Genomic DNA, 15,358 nt, shown 5'->3' on the forward strand with positions numbered 1-15,358 from the left:
ACAACTGACACCCAGGAAAGAGCCAAACTATTAAATGGGTACTTTGTGTCAGTCTTTCATCAGTCCCATGGAACGCCCATGCCAAACACGGGACGGGGGGGTCTGGCTGAGGGAGATCCCCTGCCTTCCATCAATGCTGACCTCATGAAGGAACACCTTGAGAGGCTGGATACCGTTAAGTCAGCCGGCCCTGACAATCTACACCCCAGGATACTCAAGGAGCTGGCGAGCTTCATAGCTCAGCCTTTGGCACGGATCTTTGAGAACTCCTGGTGCTCCGGTGAAGTGCCTGAAGACTGGAAGAAGGCCAGTGTTGTGCCTATCTTCAAGAAAGGGAGGAAGGTGGATTCAGCTTACTGTAGGCCCATCAGCCTGACTTCTATCCCAGGGAAGGTCTTAGAAAAGTTTATTAAAGAGCCCATCCTTGATGGACTGGCAGATGCCAACATCCTGAGGGATAGCCAGCACATGTTTGTTGCAGGTAGGTCTTGCTTGACCAGTCTCATTACCTTCTATGACCAGGTGACCTATCACCTGGACAAGGGAGAAAAGATTGATGTTGTATATCTTGACTTCAAAAAAGCCTTTGATCTGGTATCCCATGTTCATCACCTCTTGGCGAAACCGGCCAGTTGTGGCCTTGGGTCCACCATGATCCACGGGCTGGAGAACTGGCTCTGTGGTCAGACCCAGAGTGTGGTAATTGACGGAAGTCAATTGTCATGGTGCCCTGTGAGAAGTGGGGTCCCCCAAGGCTCTGTCCTTGGACCCATATTGTTCAACATCTAGGATTTGATCCACATCATTGTTCATTAATGATGTGGACATTGGAGTCAGAAGTGGACTGACCAAGTCCACCGATGACACCAAACTTTGGGGCAAAGCATCCACACCAGAAGACAGGAGAGTGATCCAAGCTGACCTAGACAGAGTCAGCAAATGGGCGGATGAGATCCTGATGGTGTTTAACGCTGAAAAATGCAAGGTTCTCCACCTTGGGAAGAAAAACCTGCAGCATCCTCATAGACTCGGCAGTGCTACACTGGCTAGCACTATGGAAGAAAGACTTGGGGGTCATCATTGACTACAAGATGAACATGAGCCTGCAGTGTGATGCTGTGGCTAGTAAAGTGACCAAAATGCTGGCTTGCATCCATAGATGCTTCTCAAGCAAATCCCAGGACGTCATTCTGGCCTTGTGCTTGGCCTCGGTGAGGCCGCAGCTGGAGTACTGCATCCAGTTTTGAGCTCCACAATTCAAAAAGGCTGTGGAGAAGCTTGAGAGAATCCAGAGAAGAGCCACGCACATGATCAGAGGTCAGGAAAACAGACCTTACGATGACAGGCTGAGAGCCATCGGGCTCTTTAGCCTGGAAAAGCGCAGGCTCAGGGGTGATCTGATGGCCACCTATAAGTTTATCAGGGGTGACCACCAGTTTCTGGGGGAACATATGTTCACCAGAGCACCCCAGAGGATGACTAGGTTGAACGGTTATAAACTACTGCAAGACCGTTTCAGGCTGGACATCAGGAAGAATTTCTTTACTGTCCGAGCCCCCCAAGGTCTGGAACAGCCTGCCATCGGAGGTGGTTCAAGCACCTATGTTGAACACCTTCAGGAGCAAATTGGATGCTTATCTTGCTGGGATCCTATGACCCCAGCTGACTTCCTGCCCCTGGGGCCGGGGGTTGGACTTGATGACCTTCTGAGGTCCCTTCCAGCCCTAATGTCTATCAAATCTATGAAAGGCTACCACCTCGGGTGTCAGGGTAAAGTAATATATGGCTAAGGTAGACAACCAGTTATAGACAAATCCTCTTCACTCTGTCATTCTGTTGTCCATTTAAATTCTCTTTTTTATGTAATAGGGTTTTTTGGAGTGCATGACGTTTGTGTGCACATTTCAATATATCACCAAAAGGTAGAAAGAAGCAGCATAAGTCAACAACAACTTAATCTTACAGTGTCTTTTCTTTTTAATTTCACAGGCTGGGTAAATACACTGGTCGGAGGGCAAAAGGAAGGCGCTCGAGGATTCATGTTTTTCATCATTAATGTGGACCTGACTGAGGAAGGGCTTTGTAAGTGAAGTGTGTGTTTATATTTATTATTATTCTCTCTTAAAAAACAAGACATGTTCTATACTGTTCCTAATCTAATGTTATTTACTCTTGTTTCCAAAGAGTCTTGATTTTATACTCATAACCTGAAAGCTGATAAGTATCTATACACTAACTGTACTCTTTAAGAGGATCCACATTCAGAACACTCTTAAAGTTGACAGACATGTTGAAAGTAAAAGTCTGTATTAAATATTGATCTAATGAAGAGAAAACAATTTGGCTTCTTTCTAATTGGTCACAGCCTGTCATGCATGCCCCAAGTCATACATGCCCCATGTATTCTCAACCAGGGTCCTACAGGGTGGCACTCAGTGTTAGCACTAGTAAGTGTGCAAGCATGATTTCCAAGGTAAACCCAGAGATTTCAAATAAAAATCAGTAATATTAAAATATTCTAACCTGTTGTGATCTGTCCTAGTTCTTTGCAGCAGAATTGCTCAGTTATATTTCTGTAGCCAAAAAATGAATGAAAGCTAAGAGCTGGCTTTTTCTGGCAGTTGCCTTAAATCTAAAAAAAAAATGTTGAGTACCATTTTCCTTGGGTATTTTCATTATTTGCCCAAAGAATACAAGCTAAAATTAAATTGAATGTATAAGGTTATTCTATGTTTGTAGCCAAAACTGTAAATATATAATTTTATAGTTAATTTTAGTGAAAGGTATAAATAAACTACTGCTACTAGTAAGTAAAGCTATTAATAAAAGAAATCAATTTGAAAATTACATTTCTTAAAAAATTTTCAAGGTGCATGACTGTATGTGCTACCTGCTTCAAACTAGGTATATACAAGTTTAAATAATAATGCTTGGTTCACATCATTGTGTGACAAGTTCAGAGCACTGTATAGAAATTTTAAACTCTAATTCACTAAGGTACTTAAGCACATTCCTGACTCTAAGTATGTGGATGATCAGATGATTTATACAGTGGAACTATGCACATATTTACCTACCTTCTAATGAAATGGAACCTAACTAAGCTTGCACATGTCTCATACTTTTTTTAGTTTCTTTTCAGGAAAATATTTATTTTTCATTGTGCATAATACAAAGAATTATTTAAATATGTTGTTTTTTCTTTTTTTTTCAGTGCATGTTGAAGATATAATATTGCACATGTTTCAATATATTCAAAAACTATGTACAGAAGGACCTCAAGAATGGGTTTTCCAAGAGTGCAAGGTATAGCAGTTTTAAGTCATAACCAATTTCCTTCACTAATTTTTGTGTGTGTGTGTGTGTGTATGTGTGTGTGTGTGTATATATATATATATATATATATATATATATATATATATACACACACACACACACGTGTATGTGTATGTGTATATATATGAATATTAACTAGAACCAAACTCCATGGTTGAGGAAGCCACTTCGGAATATATTTCTTATACAATACAGTTCTGTAGATTTAACATCATAATATTTACTGAAAATAAAAATAAATTTTGTCCTAACTCAAAATACCGCAACACAACAGAATGTTGTTTTTTGAGCCAAATATGTGGACTCTTTAAGGCTTTATTGAATTGTAAGAGGAATAATTCATCCCACTGTCAGTGTTGTAAGCCGCCCTGAGGTGCACCTGGAAGGCTGGCATGTTTTGCGAAGCATGTCTGGCCAGGTACCTCTCCCACTGGTGGCTTTTGCTCTAGCTGCCTAGGATCCCACTCCAGGTCCACAATATGGGAACCTGAGCTGCCCTACTCTTGAGTGAGTAGCAAGGAAGCTACTCAGTGTGCTGCTGCATGCATGCCCGTAAGCTTGCCAGTAGTAAAAGTGAATTACCTAGTGAGTTCTCCGGGCCAAACTGGAACATTGGGAAGTGGAGCTCTGTCACTGTCCAGGCCAAGATAGAACATTTAGAAATATATACCTTGACTTTGCTCTTTCTCTCCATGTTTGCATTGGCAAAGGCACATAGGGCTGTAGTAATCTGCTGGCTGATGATATTTTTATTTTAGTTATTTTTCTCTTTACTATTTACTATCCTAGAAAATTACCAAGAATGTTAAAATTATAAAACCAGGTATTCAAAAATGTGCAGATTCTAGAAACAAGGTGACAGTGTGCAACCTTTAAATAGACCTGTGGTGCATATGTATTGTGTTATGGTCCTTAATTACATGACTACGTACTATTTTTTCCATAGGTTCCCTGCCTAATTAAGTACATAGGTTGGATCCAGTAACGATTGTTAAGCAGGTCTTTCTGGTTGAAGTAGGTAGTTGTCTGTAGGACCCTACCAAAATTGTTACAGAAGTTGGAAAGTGTGTAGTGAACTTGGTGAGAGACTGCAGGAAGAGGATGAAGTGGTTAAGTGGTTGAGGGCTTTATTTTGTAACTTGTAAAATGTTATTTTAAAGTAGCTTTTTGTGTGTGTATGTGAGAGAGAGAAAGTGAATAGTAAGCACAAACATACTTTTTTACTTTAGTACTTAATTTAGAACGGTATTTACTGGAAATATTTTGCAAGTTACAAAATCATGCCTGCATGAGTTACATGTGTGTGTTCATTAGTTTGTATTCACTTATTAATGTAAGGCCAGCGTTTTCTGTTCTAAATATTTGTTTTGGCTTGTGCTGTCTTTCATGTTTACATATCAAAACACAGTACATTTCTTGGGAATGGATGGAGGGTAACAGAAAACCCAGGCTGATTCAAATTATTTGAGGTGGGTGTAGGGAAAGCTGGGCATGCAAAAGCAAAAGTTAAATGGTAGGGAGTAAGGAAAGGAAGAGCAGTGGCATAGGACTTTTAGGAAAAATTGCAGAGTAGGGATCAACACTGAAAACTGGGTGAATGAACTGCAGGGTAGGGAAACGGAAGAAAGCATGGACTTTGTTTCCCATGGACTTTGAGTGAGCAAAAGGTATAATTCAGCAGAAGGTTTTTAAATGTAAAACAGCATATTGGCCTCAAAAGATTTAATTTTTTTTTTAATTGAGCATTTGTGTAGTGGGACTAGGTTCTTTGAGTGATATAATACTGCTTGAGAGTTAGTTGGAGACATCTTATCTGATAACAAGAGAGAAAAGTGGAGTCAGTTATCATGACTTTTTTGGATGATCAGGTAGTCAAATAAGATTTTCTGGCAAAAAGGGCTCAGACTCGGCTGCATGGCACTTATGCCATTTATGGCAGAATTTAGGTATTATATGGCTACAGAAAACCTTGGAATCAAATTATGTGGCCTGAATCATAATGTTATGAGGAATAGTTTCAGCACCTGCGTGACTAAGGAGAGAGTTTCATCTTTGGTGGTTGTGGAGGAAAAGTCAGTAATACGTATGTAGTAGCTTTACCTGACAGAAGCATCAGGGAATTATTGTTATAAACACTCTGAGTTAATATGTGGCTAGAGTAGTAGTTGTTGAATGAAAATAATATAAATCCTGAAAGGTCTTAATCTGTAAGACAGATTCAACCTGAATTGCTTTCTGATGATCAAGGAATTATTAAATGCACCTGCTCAGGGCCAAAAACTGCATAACTATTGTGGGTACACTGAAGAAGTTTAAAGGGTAAAGGAAGCCCTTTCCTAGCCACCTCTGTTTGGCGAGTTCAAAGATTTTCAGCTTACCACTCTTGTTGTGGAGGTTTACCAGACTGACTTTTTCCACCTCCTGCATTGGCTGCTTTTTGAAGCATTGATTATAATACCACATCTACTTGAATATAAGAGGACCCTGATATTATAAGATGACCCCTCAATAGTTGCATTCTATATATGGAAAATGTATAAATTTGTTATAATTTTCCAGGTATAGAATATAGTTATTGGAGGTCTGACTTGAATTTGTCTCCTTCCCACTGCTACAGCAGGAAAAATATATCTGGGGGGGTCAGGTAGCTCATTTGTCCTCTGCCCCTTTGTCTTCCCCTGCCTGTTAGACCCGGCTCACTTCCTGAGCACATGGAAGTGAGGAGCAATCTAAAAAAACTGACCTTGAAATAAACAGTTGTAGTAATTTACATGGAGTACCCATAGACTTGGTTCATTGAGAATTGATGCATTTTACCTTTTTTGAAACTGTTGCAAGTTTTAGCACAGGTACTCCACAAATACTCTTAAGTTGCGTTTTGGCACCTACTTTTATATAGAGTACAAACTATGCATGATATTAATCCAAAGTCAAAAGCCTCATGATTTACCATATAGTCCACTGGGCTGGGCCCCAGCAGAGTCAACAGCATTTCAAGCCATGGTGACCCCCATAACGCAACACTACTCAGTGTGTGCGCCTACCCCAGATACGCCCCCCACTCCCCACAAATGATGTGTGTGGTAGCCCCCCTCACTTATGACTGGAAATGGGTGTTCTTGTCACGAGTCTTGGGATTCTCCAAAAATATATATGCAGATGAGGCTCAGGGACACCTGCTCTGGCTTCATTTCATACAAGGTGGGGCCTTGCTAATCATATGTGACAGGCTGAGAGAGGAGCTGACAGGGATTCTGGGTGAACTGTTTGGGGCTCTGTTTGATGATGTTTGCCAGAAGAAACAGGAATCATTGGAAATGGGAAAGAAAGATGCAGCTTAGCTGTGGAAGTGAAGAGCAGTTGAAATGCAACACCATGGCTCACCACGACTAGAAAAGGAACACTCCTCCTCAGTACTAACTCTATGGTCGCTATTGTATACCTTATTCAGATAGGCTGCACTAACCTAACCTTGTGGTAGGGTCCCATCAGTATGTTTGCCCAGTATGGGCTGTACTTACCTGTCAGGGGAAACGCCATGTATCTGGGTCCAGGAAGGCAGTTTTCCTTAAGCACCCAGGGGATAACTGCTCTTCTGGTCTGGCTTAGTACCCGCTGAGATATTGGGGTTTTAAGCCCACATTATGGAAATGGGAGGCTTCCCCCTAGCTTGCTCCTGCAGCCATATAGCTGAGGACAAGCAAAATGTGGGGGCATCTGAACCCCAAGCCCCTTGGCTTGGACCTGCATGTAGGATGCCTGCCAAAAGATGTTGGAAACATCTGAAGCCTCAGTAGAGGTAGAGGACGTTTGCCAGTTGTAGGGCCATTTATGGCTCTGGACTGACTCAGGATTTGGACTTGATTTGGCTGATTTGACTTGGAACGTGAAAAAATTTAAAAAAAAAAAAAAGGAAAGGTAAGGCCCCATCAGCATGCTTGCTTAATATGGGCTGTGTACTTTATAGCCATGCTCAGGGTTGGCTGTATTTAATCACCTTCATAGTTGGTTTCCATTACTGAGTACATGCTACTTTTAGCAGCTGTTCAAAGATAGAATATGTATTTAGTGAGGTTTCCTTGTATACAAATGTAAGATGTGGCGGGGGGGGAGGGGTTCCCCATGTTGACTGAAGAGGAAAAAACCTTGTCTTTTATTCAAGTAAATATGGTAGGTAATATCATTCAAGCCTTTACTGAGCAAATAGATAATCGCTTTATAATACTTGGTAATAGTAATTAGATTACAAATGTTTCCTTGGATAAGAAACTGTGTAAGAAAGTGTAATAAGCTGATTTATCAGTGGTAGTATTTGAGTGTGATATTGTAGCCATGATAGTCCAAGAAATGTGCAAATAGCAAGGATTTTTGTGGGTAATTATTTTTTATTGGCCCAACTGCATAATAGAGGTAGACTTAGACCTGAAGAAGAATGCCCTGCTGCTTGTTTATTTTGGATGTTTAAATTGGCCCAGCATATATTTGGGTATGCTTTATTCTTTATTTCAAGTTATTTTACCAAATGACTATTTTGATAGTGATTTTTTTTTAATATACTGTCACTTTTTTGTAATAAAATACAAAAAACTTTTATTTTATTTTCCCTTAGGATTTAAATGCTGTGGCTTTCAGGTTCAAAGATAAAGAACGACCAAGAGGTTATACATCAAAGCTTGCTGGGATGTTGCATGTAAGTGAACTTTATGTATTTTGGACTGTATCTGAATGGAGAGTAATAAGTTAAAATTTTGTTTTGAAATCACACCGCATAAACAATATAAATAAATATCTGTGAATGTCTGTCTTCATTTTACATCCCTGGATTCTGGAAGCATTTTTTTGCAGTACTGATTTCTATGGGTAAATGTTCAAGAAATGAGTCATCTGCTTTTGCTCCCTAGCATTTTGTATTTTTAAGTTTGATGGAATGAATGATTCAGCATTTGGACTGAAAACCTGACTTATTAGCCCTAATAGGTCTGAGGAAGACTCAGTCCTGAGAGTTTCCACATGCTGTGTTTATTTGACAGCTGAATGCTGAGATGTGGCACAGGGGCATGCACTTAGGGCTGCTTGACATAAGTACTTGTATTAGTATGAATATACAAGTATACATTTATCAAGTTGATATGCAGTAGTTTTTTATTTATTTGACTAAACAGAATTTTCTCCTTCAGGTAAATTTTGGGCTGGTTTAGTGGATCACAGTTAAAATCTTGTTTATTTCCTATTTATTTCCTATCCAGTAAACTTCAGACTTTTTCACATATTTTTTTCCCATGTTGTAAAAATTTTCCTCACCCTACATGAATTTATTTTAAATTAAATTTATAGCTGATCTTGTTTTTTTCTGGACTGTTCTCATTTGTCACTTCTTGTTTCGGTTCTGTCATATGGTGAACTTGCTATTTTGAATTTAAGTATGCAGCAGATTAGCCTATTTAAAGAAGGTTAAGTAAAAGTGTAGGCAAGTAGTCATGCTAAGCAAGAACAGGGGTAGGCAACGTTTTTGGGCCAGAGTGCTGAAAAAACCCACAATGCCTACCTTTGAAGGTGCAAGAAAAATAGAACAAGGGTAGCGGGGAGTACATGACAGGATGCCCTGCTTGTGTCCCTTGCACCCCACCCAAAGCCCCTACCCCCTAGCCTTGCTTGTGCCCCTGCTGCCCCTTGTCCCCCAGCCCAGGCTCTGTGGCTATCAGCAGCTACCCAGAACCTGGACCAGCCGCAGCCAGGAGGCTGCAAACAGCTGCTGCCTCCCCGCCCTGGCCCTAGCCCTCGCTGCCTCCCAGACTTGCCCTGGGCTCCAGAGTGGCAGCAGATACCGGCAATGCTCCCTGCTGTGCTGCCCTCAACATACACTGTGCTCCTGGCCCTGCTGCCCTCCCTTGGGCCCTCCCGAGTGCAGCATGTGCGACCCAGAGTGGCAGCACAGGGAAGCTGCCTGTTGCTGCAAGCTCCATGCTGCCCAGGTCACGCTTCCCCTGTGTGTACGGCAGCAGCATGGGCAGCATGCAGGGTTGTGCCCCTCACTGCTGCTACCCCTGCCGGCAGGGTACATGTGGCCAGGGGAGCTCGGAGCGGCAGGCAGCCTTCTGCATCCCCCACTGTGCACTGCCATGCCAGGTTTCACATGCTACTCTGCAGAAATGGTGGCAAGGGCAACACAGTGGGGAGCATTGCCAGTATCTGCTGCTTCCCCAGAGCCCAGGGCTGGATCTGGGGCTGGGAGGCAGCTGAGGCCGGGCCCAGGAGGCAGCAGATGTTTGTAGCCTCCCAGCTGCAGCCAACCCAGGTTCTGGGTAGCTGCTGATAGCCATGGAGCCCGGGCTGCTTCCAGCAGGGCTTCCATCCTCCCAGCCAGCTACTGGAAGCACCCCAAGCTCCATGGCTATCGGCAGCTATCTTGAACCTGGACTGGCTGTAGCTGGGAGGCTGCAAACAGCTGCTGCTGCCTCCCCACCCCGGCCCTGGCTGTCTCCTGGCCCCGGGCTCCAGGAAGACAGCGGGTGCCAGCACTGCACCCATTTGGGCCGGGGCCATGGGCAGAATGGGGCTGGGGTCAGGGCCACTGGCAGCACAGGGCTGTGGGCAGGGTGGTGCTGGGGCTACGGCTGCTCGGCAGGGTGGGATTGGGGCCGGGGCCCACGGGCAACAGAGGGCCGGGGCCTGCCGGCAGCACGTGTCCAGGTCCTTTGGCAGTGCTGGGATGGGGCTGGCTCCTGTGTGGGCCCTGGCCCTGTCCCCATCCTGACAGTGCCGACAGCCCCAGCCTGGCAGCAGCACTGTGCTGAGGCCAGCAGTGGTGAGGGCTCGGTCTGGAGCCGGACCCACCAGCAGCTGGCACACTGGCCCCAGCACAGTGCTGCTGCCGGGCTGGGGGTGTTGGCAGCATCGGGATGGGGCTGGGGCCTGTGCAGGTTTACAGGCCCAGCCCTGGCCCGACAGCAGCACTGGGCTGGGGCCAGCAGCTGCGGTGGTGCTGTCTGCGGCCGGGCCCACCAGCAGCGTGTGGCTAGGCCCAGGTCTGAGGCCGTCAGCAGTGCCGGGAAGGCCCTGGTCTGGCGGTGGCACTGAGCTGGGGCAAGCTGTGGTGGTGGTGCTAGCTAGGGCCGGGCTCTGGGGCCTGCCGGCAGCACGGGATTGGGGCTGAGGCTGTTGGGGCACCGGCAGCCCCCAACCTGGGGGTGGCACTTGGCTGGGGCTGGGGCTGGGGCCAATGGTGGGACCCAGCTGGGTCTGGGTCCCGAGGGGCTCTTACGTGGCTGGGGTTGGCAGCAGCTCAAGGCTCCATCTGGCCATGGCTCTTCCCACCCAATCTGCGTGCCAATCAGAAACATGCCACGTGCTACCTTCGGCACGCATGGGATAGGTTGCCGATCCCTGAGCTAGAAGGATAAAATAATTTTGATTTTACATTGTTGTAAGATGAGCATCGGGTTAGAAATGTATAACTTTCCTTGCATCTTGTATTTAAATTCCAGTTCAATAGCTTGGCTTTTTGTTCTTGAAAAATATTTAAATAGAGGATTCTACAGTATATTAAGTGTGATTGTTTCAGAAGAGGACTTTCAAAATTATGGTATTGTCTGATCTATATATACAGGATTTTTTAATAGCAATATTTCAGTTTTTTATAATGTCGTTTTGCTCTACTATTCTTGCCAAATTTTACTTTCTTCCACTCATCCCCCACTCCAACCATACTTTATTTTAGTTTATTGCTGCTCCTGCACACCAGAAGTGTATTTTAGTTGTGTATTTTATACCATGTATAAATTACTTTGGAACAGCTTTGGAGGAATATTAATAGCTCTAAGGAGACTTGGTATACTAAGACATCCTAACTCACTTTTTGTATAGTGTAAGATTCATACCTATATTCAAAACCTCTTCTAAACAGTCTAGCTAATTGTCCTGTAGGAAAAGATGAGTGTAGGGGGTAGGGTGGTGAGGGGCGGCGTGGTGGGCGGAGGAATTTAGATTATTCTTAAAACACTCAGATGTGATTGGAAATACCTAGACAGAAGAACAAATATGTTCTATTTATCTGAGTTGTTTAAAATGTGATGTGATATTTTATACTTTTTTCTACTGTCACAGGAAAAGGGGCTGAATCACTTCTTTGTACTTGCAAGTTCACTGGTTGAATTTAAGTTCTGTTCCTCTTGCAACTGAAAGTCTGCCAGGGGTGAGGGGCATGAACTTCCTCTGTAGGAGAGGCCCAGGTCTGACTAGCATAACCTCTAGCTTGGCAAGGCAGTGACACCACAGCTGCACTTTTTTTGAGATGTGTTAATTTAAGTTGCTTGCTCAGGCAGTTTCTATCATTAATCAGTGATAGAGAACGTAGGTAATTGCCACCTTGCAATAGGCATCCTTTCTTTCACAGCTTGAACATGTGGCTGCCTGGAAGGACTACAGTTTGCACCTTCTCCAAAAATGCATTTTTTCTGCATATTCATTGTTCACTGTAGAATCTTTAAACAAATTGTATAATTTTACTTATAATTATCTAACTCTCTAAAGAAGGAGTTGGAAGCTGAACGTTACTTTTTGAATGCATATTGTGTTTCTTGATTCTGGAGACTGCCTTTTCTTTTGAAAAGTTGGTTAATTACCAAGTGTCATAAGAATAACAGTATTTTTGAATTTTTAGAAATCAGGGGTTTTTTTAATGCACCTTTAGACTATTTGCTACTTTCAACCTTAAAAATATCCTCCAGGGGTCAGCATTTACGTTGTCATTTGTATTTTGTTTTATAGAGATAACTGATAGTTTAAGGGTGAACAGTTATTTTTAAAACTAAGCTATCCAGTAGTCTTCTGCCCTGAAGTGTTAACATATAATACTTAGCATACCCATATTTAAAAGATGTCTCATCCACGTAATTGTGATTACATTGTCTTTTAAGCTTACTGCAATAAAACTTTCTCACTTAAATGTTTTCTAGTCTAAAAATGTCTCTTTTTTTTTTTTTTTTTTTTAGTATTATCCCATAGAAGAGGTGCTTGCTGCTGAATATTTACTTGAAGAATTTAGGCCTGATTTAATAGAGATGGTACTGGATAAACTGAAGCCAGAAAATGTTCGGTAAGCTAACTTGCAGTATCTTGCATTTTAATAAAATATTTTATGAAGAAAACAAAGTAATGTAACTTTAAACAGACTTTGATATGCCAGTTTTGCTGTTTGTAAAGTCAAAGTTGTTATAGAAGCACTGGATAGTAGTGTCTGTTATTAAGGTCTGACTGACAATTCCCATAATAAGACTGTTTTCATTCCTTGTGATTTTTTTTTAACCAAATATTAACTTTCTGGGCTGAAATTTTCCATGACATGGGTCTGCTGCAGACCCATGCAGCAGACCCATGTCCACCTTACTCACCAAGGGAAAAAAACAACACATACGCACAAAAACAAACTGTCCACCCCCGAAAATCAAAATAAAAAGCCTTACCCAAAACTGCTCTGCCAGTTCTCAGATCAAGGCTAGTGAAAAGCGCTTTTTTTTTTTGCCTAAATTAAACTCAGACCTTTTTCTTAGAGTAGTTGTGGAGCAGAGGTGTCAACCTCATATCACTCTGTGGGGCAGATGTGCACTGCAAAGCTACTTGTGGGCTGGAGAACCCATCTCCAGTGGAAATAGGTGCTGGCTCAGCCAAAACAAATTCTGGCAGCTCTGGGGGCTAACACTGCCTCTGCTTGCCCCAACACTGCAGAACTGCATCCGCAACAAGACTGTAACCCAGAAACTTGGAAGCAGGGCAAGCAGCACTGGTGTTAACCCTTCAGATGCTGACCCTGTTGACCAGCGGCTTTGACAGTCATGGGTGTTAATGCTGCTACTTGCCCCAGTGTGAACTTTCCAAATCTTTGGGCCAGATAATATGCCTTTGCAGGCTGGATCCAACCTGCAGGCTTCATGTTTGATACCCCTGCTGTAAAGCATACTTGTGCTTTGGCTTAGGAACTAGAAATCTGTCAAGGGAGCAGCCTTTCTGTCAGGGATATATTTTTTTGCTTTATCCAATGGAAGTTCACTAAAATGTGTCTATTTGAAAAAAATGTTTCACTGTTATCTGCCTGCCTGACTTGAAACTTGGGTCTGACTGCAGCTTAAATCAATGAGAGCAGTGCTTTATATATTTAAAGTGCTGTATGCAAAGTGCTAAGAATATTAAAATATACCTTATTTACTCAAATATAAGATGACCTTGAATATAAATCAACCCCCCCTTGTCCATATATAGTATCTAATTATGGAGAATTTATAAATTTGATTACATTTTCTAGGGTTGTGTCTACATGAGATACTTTACTGTGCAGTAGACTAATCTACTGCACAGTAAAGCATCACTGTCTGTGTGTGCACCACTTACTGCACAGTAGCATGGGGGTAGGCACTGACCAGGAGCAGTTTTGCTCCTGGTCAGTCCCAACACCAGAAGACCACAGGGGACAGGGACCCCCTACCCCTCAAGACCTGTCACTAGTCAGCTTCCAGTTCTCCACAACAGCCAGAGCCAATCAATGCCAGGACTGGGGGTGTTTCTGCTTTACTGTGCTGTCAGGGGCTAGCTGGGAGCTGTGCTGCTTTGGGACAGCTCCTAGTCAGCCCCCAGGTGGGTAGGGATTTCTGGGAGCTGGCCAGGAGCTGCTTCACTTCTCAAAGAGAAATTCCCACCCTGCTGGGGGCTGACTGGGAGCTGCCCCAGAAGTGGGACAGCTCCTGGGTGACCCCTGGCTGCTTGAGAAAATCCCTGCCTGGCCTGGGGCTTGCTGGGAGCAGCCCCAGAAGAGGGACAGCTTGCAGCCAGCCCCTAGCTGTGCACAGAAGCCCTGTTGCGCATGGAGCTTGTCCCTGCATGCATGGGGCCAGGAGAGTTCTGCAGCAGTAGCTGTCTCCTGGCCCCACACACGTCAGAACCCCTCCTGATGAGTATGGGGCAGCTGCAGCCAGCAGAGCTCTCCTAACCCCATACACATGAGGATTGCCCCCAGGCTAGCACCCTGAGAGAGCCTGGAGCTTCCCCTGGCTGCTGCATGGTACCACAACAGGGTAGGAGCATCCCTGTACCAGGCTACTACCATTGGGAGCAAATTTGTTCCCAATAGGGAACATGTGTAGACTCCCTATTGCAGTAAGGAGGGCTTACTGCACAGTATTTTACTGTGTTTATAGTATTATTAGCAATATTTATGGCTTTACTAGCCCATGTAGACACACGCCAGGTATAGAGTATAATTATTAGAGGTTTGCCTTGAATTCATCCCCTATCAACTGCTACAGCAGGGCAAATAAATCTAGATGGTCTTGTGGCCCCCTTGCCCTCTGCCCCCTCTCCAGCTTCTTCTCCTGCATCGTCCTTCCTCCCCCTTACAGTCAAATCCTGCTCTCCCTGAGCACATGGAAGGGAGGGCAAATTTGAAAACACTGAACTAAACATGCCTGTAGTAGCTTGCAAATAAGCAAATTAGTATGATACCCGTAGACTTAGCTCATCCAGAATAGATGCATTTAACCTTTTTTTTGAAACCGCAGCAAGTTTTAGCACAAGTACTCCACAAATACTCTTTTAAGCAACACTGTTGTAGTACAAACATTTTTTTGCAAAAATGTATATATTTCTGTATAAAATATATATGTCCCTATACATCTGCAGTTACACATCATCATCCCTATTACAGTAGTGTCAACTGCACACCTGCATGCCTGTCACCATCTCCTTTACATTTTAGTTGCACAGAAGATGGCGTCAGTACCTTCTTTTTTTTCCCACAGGCCCCTCACAAATTTCCTACCTGTTTTCCCAGTTCTTTCAGTCATCATTGTTGTCACTGTCATCATCATTCTCTTCTGTGGTCTTGCCTATAACCAGTCTGTGCCAGTGTAAATGGTGCCTTAAATAAGTCCTGTGCCAGACTGCTTGAGAGCCTAAGCCCCCGGAATACCAGGTCTTAAGGATTGATAGTTTGAATACTCAAGTGTTCCCTACTCGGGAACTGCCTTCCTCATCT

The 15,358-nt window shown here is 43.5% G+C and overlaps 1 protein-coding gene across 6 annotated transcripts in view; it reads left to right on the forward strand.

The window, feature by feature from the left end:
• IDE (insulin degrading enzyme) overlaps positions 1-15,358 on the forward strand; it is a 113,300-nt gene that overhangs the window by 38,122 nt on the left and 59,820 nt on the right. For all 6 annotated transcript variants that reach the window (XM_090057102.1, XM_090057103.1, XM_090057101.1 and 3 more), the window contains exons 8-11: positions 1,990-2,082; positions 3,215-3,306; positions 7,946-8,026; positions 12,327-12,430. In XM_090057102.1, coding sequence (XP_089913228.1) covers positions 1,990-2,082; positions 3,215-3,306; positions 7,946-8,026; positions 12,327-12,430 — 370 coding nt within the window. The remainder of the gene's footprint in view (positions 1-1,989; positions 2,083-3,214; positions 3,307-7,945; positions 8,027-12,326; positions 12,431-15,358) is intronic.

Source organism: Crocodylus siamensis, chromosome 7 (assembly GCF_052110815.1).
Source record: "Crocodylus siamensis isolate JL-2025a chromosome 7, ASM5211081v1, whole genome shotgun sequence".
Classification (NCBI taxonomy): domain Eukaryota; kingdom Metazoa; phylum Chordata; order Crocodylia; family Crocodylidae; genus Crocodylus; species Crocodylus siamensis.